The sequence below is a fragment of the Nicotiana attenuata genome, chromosome 8 (assembly GCF_001879085.1).
Source record: "Nicotiana attenuata strain UT chromosome 8, NIATTr2, whole genome shotgun sequence".
Taxonomy (NCBI): Eukaryota; Viridiplantae; Streptophyta; class Magnoliopsida; order Solanales; family Solanaceae; genus Nicotiana; species Nicotiana attenuata.
The window spans coordinates 8,518,914-8,524,577 of record NC_031996.1 but is presented as its reverse complement, the minus strand read 5'-3'; the positions used below and the strand labels follow the sequence as shown (position 1 = coordinate 8,524,577).

The 5,664-nt window shown below is 38.6% G+C and overlaps 1 protein-coding gene across 1 annotated transcript in view; it reads left to right on the top strand.

The window, feature by feature from the left end:
• LOC109230860 (peroxisome biogenesis protein 5) overlaps window positions 1-5,664 on the top strand; it is a 10,495-nt gene continuing 4,831 nt past the window's right edge. Inside the window, exons 1-8 of the mRNA XM_019396318.1 lie at window positions 1-341; window positions 956-1,084; window positions 1,173-1,329; window positions 2,065-2,258; window positions 2,910-3,158; window positions 3,819-3,941; window positions 4,782-4,946; window positions 5,241-5,434. Coding sequence (XP_019251863.1) covers window positions 228-341; window positions 956-1,084; window positions 1,173-1,329; window positions 2,065-2,258; window positions 2,910-3,158; window positions 3,819-3,941; window positions 4,782-4,946; window positions 5,241-5,434 — 1,325 coding nt within the window. The 5' untranslated portion in view covers window positions 1-227. The remainder of the gene's footprint in view (window positions 342-955; window positions 1,085-1,172; window positions 1,330-2,064; window positions 2,259-2,909; window positions 3,159-3,818; window positions 3,942-4,781; window positions 4,947-5,240; window positions 5,435-5,664) is intronic.

Below are 5,664 nucleotides of genomic sequence, written 5' to 3'. Positions count from 1 at the left end.
TCCCAATAGAGGATAGAAATAAGCAAAACCCCAATCTCTGGCCATCGCCTAACCACCACCACTATATACAAATACAAATAATCGCGACTTCCCTATACACATACATATCACTACCAAACAGTTTACACCTCTGCTCCTCCGGCCTTTGTCCTCACCGGACTCCTCCGTCAACCGCCGTCCTCAGCCGCACCACTTCATATTACAAAAAAATACAGTAAAAAAAAGTCATGGCGATGAGAGACTTGGTCACCGGTGCTCCCAGCTGTGGCGAACCTTCATCTTCTTCCAATCCACTCGGTGCTCTCGCTAACGCTCTCATCGGCTCTTCTTCTAAGACTCAGGTATATCATAATTCTCTCTCTATTATGAGTTATGACTACTGAATTCAGAGCGAAATGGATAATATATTATTGAAATTCAGGTGCACATGATTGATTGATATACAATCTCATACACAAAGACATTTGGTCGTCGATGCTTTGTTCCTGTAAATTGCTAGTGATTTAGTTTGATTTTAGAGTTTTAAGTTCTGTGCAATGACGGTGTAAACAATAGTTACACAATGAAGTTACTTATTAGGTAACTATTACAGGTAAATATTAGGATAAGCATAAATTGGTAATCTAGTAAAAATGGTAATTAACCTGCTATCACAAGTTAGAAATTCTCTGATAGAGTAAAAAATCAACTGTCAGTTTGTATAACTTAAATCCTTAGTTTTGCTAATTGTGGATCTGTGCTGAGTCTGTGTTATGAAATACGGGGAGTCTTTGTGTTTTAGTTGTAAAGTGTATTTATAATATAGATGTATCTATATCGAATAATTTTGTGGACAGAAATAGGCTAGGACACAAGTTTAAGTTTGGGATAGCTTAAATGACATTTCAGAGTCAAGGTGTATGTACATGTGTTATGGACTTGCATTAACTTGATTAATGATTCATCTCTCTTACAGGAAAGGCTAAAAGAGATCCCTACATCAGTAAGTACATCGTCCAATGGCAACTTCCTTGCAGGTTCTCAAGAACCATTGGTCTCACTTCCAGGATCAGAGTTTGAACAACCACTGCACCCTAATATTCAGGTTAATAGATATGTATATATTGATACTTGTGGGTTGAGGAGGGATCCACCCGCGAATGCATTACTCACTTGTAATACAACTTTCTCAGGGTTCCCAGTTCCTTCAAGGGTTCCGTTCTGCAGATCAGAATAGGCTCTCTGACGTTTGGGATGAGATACAAAGGCCTCAACTTCCATTTGCTCATGGAAGTCAGAACATGACAAACATCCCTTTGGAGTATGCCCGGGTTCAACCAGATCTGAATGGTAACACTATACTATCTCTTCAATCATTATAATGAGGGGGCTGCCAGTTACAAGAGACATTTTAACATATTTGTGATAGGATTGGAGCATTGTTACCTGATTTAACTAAGCTGAAGTAGAGAATTGTATGTGGGTCCAGGAGTAAGGACTACTTTTGATGAATTTGAATTACGAATAGTATGCAGACTGGTCGTCGAGTTCATTTGTCAGTACTGAAAAGCCGTATCAAGGGGCGGGCTAGGGAGTTATACTGTGGATGGAGGAGGGAGTGCTAAGTTATATTCATATAATCATTTGATTGTGGAAAAGCCTACATGAGTCTATTTTTTGTGTGCCAAACACTTTGCCTTTCTTTTGAATCAAAGTAGGTCGCGACTGTTGTATTTTAGTCGGTCGGGGGAAGCGGTAGCTTCGTGCTCCGCTTCTCTCGCGCTTGCTTGCGTGAAGGCTCTTTAACTTTACAAAGAACATGATATATATCCGTGCCTTATAAAATGATATCTTCCCAGCTAGGTAAAAGGCATATTAGAGGAAAGGGGTGGGCTTGTACTTAGATGACATTTGACATTTCCAACTTGGTGCTTTACTGTCTGAGAAGTTGGATGATTGGTGAAAATGACCCACGCTATGTGGATGGTTGATTGCACATGTGTGAAGGAATTAGTAAAATATGTCTTTTGAGGAACTAATTTCACTAACTCTCGTGAGTTTGATTCCCTTTTCCCCCACATGTAGGGCCTCCGCAGCAAGTGTTGTCAAGCTTTTTGCACTCGTTTGTCAACAGCAGTCAGCGTGGCATGCCGTTTCGTCCTACTTCACTGCCATTATTAGGTTTATCAGAAGGTGATAAGCAATGCATACGTGACCGTAGCACGATCATGGCCCGGCATTTTTTTGCTGATAAAGGTGAAGACTTCATAAATGGACAGGTTTGGTCTCTAGCCATGTAATTCTACTCAGTTAGACACTTAGGTGCATCTTAGTTTTCTAAACTATTTCAGTTATCAATGAAACAAAATTTCACCAATTTCTTGTGATAAATCTACCATTTGCATATTGGAAATCATAACTATCCATTCTGTCTGGCTGTTCAAATTAAATATCAGATCAGAAAAGGAGCAGCTCATGTTTTGTTGGCAATGTGATGTGTGAATAATGTGCCAAACTGTATTTCCCATCCATTAGAATTCATCGTTAGTTATATGATTCTGTATATGTATGCTAAGTGATCGACTTTTCAAACTCGTTACAGATATATAAAGTCTTAATCTTTTTTTACTATAAAAGAAAATCTGTGGACTTTTAATAACTGAACTAGGAAATCCAAACAGATGCGAGGAGATTGTTTTTTGGTGTATATGGGCAAGAAACAAAAGTACTTTGTTGTTTCAACTCCACCTACAGAATACTGTGCTTTGATGAGCGAGCAGAAAGGGTGTCGTTTCAACCACTGTACACTATTTGTTGTTTTGGTCCTTCAGTTCTTCAAATGTGCCGAAAATACTTCTGCGCTCTCTGTTCTTTATCTATCTTGCCTTCCTATAACTATTCTATAACTAATTATTGGTTTTATTCATCAGGTTAATGCTCTATTATCTTCTTTAGAAATTGATACTGATGCTAGGGCAAGGGGCCCTGTGCCTGGAAGATATCCCGAGCTTGAAGAGTATTGGAATGAATCCCAAGCTATGAGACCTGCGCCTCATGTTGCAGATGGATGGATTAATGAGTTTGCACAGAACCGAGTAGAACATGCTGACCCCAATGCTTGGGCCCAATCATATGAACAACAACATAGTGCTAATGGATGGGCATCTGAATTTGAGCATGTAAGAAAGTTTTATTAAACTCCTGTATTAGGTGGGGGTTGCATTTTGGTCGGCAGGGGAAATGAGAGAGGAGAAGAGTCTACCTTTATTTATATTGTCATGCTCGGTGGAATTAGATTCATCATAGAATAATTTGGATCTATACCTAAAAACATATCCAAAAAAAAGTATAATTTGGATATGAGTTCTATTAGGCTGTCAGATTGAACTTATGAACAAAATGCATCCGGGTCAAGTAGAGAGGACATATGTGTGCATGGACACACAAGAGAGAGAGAGAGAGAGAGAGAGGAAGAGAGATCATACTAATTATTTTAATGTTCAGAGCATTTGAATTCGTTAGCAGCTATGGACTAAAACATCCTTTTTAGAAGCAGGAGAGAACATACATGTGCACCTACGCGCACACACAATCATAGAGAGAGGGGGAGGACAAACAAGCCTGTATGCAGATGTCAGGGAGAATGTGTAGATGATAATAGGGCTAATTGTATTTCATCATCCTTTTAATTTGGTGTGGCTGATATAAGTTACATGACAAAGAGCCCCTGATGATGTCAGCAACCCCCCCCCCCTCTCTCGAGAGTCCATTTCCCTCCCTCTCATCTTTCCACGTTCTCTGTTTTTGTTTATGAGTACAGTTTTCCTGTGCTATTGCAGGAGCAATCCCAACTTGGAATGATCGGTCAAATGAGAGGTGCAAATATTCCTAACTTAGCGGCCATGGAGCAAACACGTATGTTGGCTCACACATTAGCTCAAAACAATGACCCAAAATTTCAGGTTTCATGCTAAGTCTTGTTTTATTTTATATTTGCTTAAGCAAATATTATTGACATTCTTCTGAATGTACTACGGGGTCGTTTGGTAGGATGTATTAGGGAAATAATACATGTATTAACTTTGGTATTATTAATCCCTTGTTTGGTAGTGTTTTTCAACCTATGTATAACTAATGCAAGTATTAGTTATACACCTTATTCAGTACTATTCTTCTACATAGGAAACCATGACATTAGCAATACCATGGTTTTTAATACATGGATAAGCATGTATAAAGATAAAACTGCCCTTTCAAAACCTTTAATACACCAAACCAAACAGTCGATAAGAAATAATCCCAGCATTACTAATACACTCTATTCAGTACTATTCTTATATACCCTACCAAACAACCCCTAAGCGGCTATAAATGCATGTGGGGGTAACAAAAAACCCTCCAATTTGAGGGCTAGTACCAGTACTAATTGGCTATTACGTTCATCATGATTATTCTACATGTGCCACCTTCCATTTTCTGCTTGTGCATGGAATAGGGAAGGGATGCAAGTAATATACTGCAGTAGCAGCTAAGTAAAGGGGATTAAATAGAAAGAAAGGCAGGTATTACTGGCATATCAGGAACTTGTGACTACTTATTAAAAAAAAAAAAATCAGAAACTGATTGCTAACCTGAACCACCGCGGAGACATACTAGCTATCTAATGAAACAATTGAGTAGAATATATCGAGTCGAGGAGATGTTTAGCAGATAAATATTTCTGTTCATTGGTTCATTTTGGAATATTTGTTTATTGTAGTTTTACCTTCATTAGTATATGATTGCTTTATTAATTCATGTAGAATTCCAAATTTCTCCAATTTGTATCCAAGATGAGTCGTGGTGAAATTACTATTGAAGAAAATCAATTCAAGCCTGCTACGGTTGCTCCTGGGGATTGGGCAGCAGAATACGAACAGCAGTATAATGGAGGTCAATCATGGGCTGACCAGTTTGCGCATGAGGAGGCAAGTGCAAGTTCATTACACCTGTTGATATTTTTTTTTTGTGTGGATGTGGATAAGGCATTGAATGTGTTGATCTTACTCCAAAAGTCGTGGGGTATGTCTCGTCTATGATTTTGTGAGTATGAAATGCACTAAAAGGCAAAAGCTATTGAACCTGGAACTTTCTTATCTCACTGGAGAGTTCCTAATATATGTGGTTTGGAACGTGATTGTGGTTGATGAGTTTCCTTTAACATGTTGTGAGGTCTAAGTCGTTTCACATTAATATTTGCACGTGTCCTTTGTTGTTTTCAGCTTTCTCGTGGACCACAAGGGTGGGTGAATGAGTTTTCTGCTGAACGTGAGCAGCATGGATCTGTAAATGACGAGTGGGTAAATGAATTTTCAAAGTTGAATGTGAATGATTGGGCAGATGAATTTGGGAATCAAGTTGCTGAAGGAGCATTTGGTGAAACCTCGGCTGATAGCTGGGCAGAGGCTTATGATGAGTAAGTTTCACCATGCTTGAGAAAATATAAATTATATGGTATTAGATTCGTGATAACTTATGTTCTAATACTATTTTCTGTAACTGTTATTTTGGCATATTATTGAGTTTCCAAACTGAGGCCCATGAATCACCTGTTTCAAAAACATCTCTTTAATTATGTTGTCTGTCTCTCTTGGTCATGTCTGTCTTTTCTTATTCTTTGCCTTCCTTTTTTATCCTCCCCTCCCC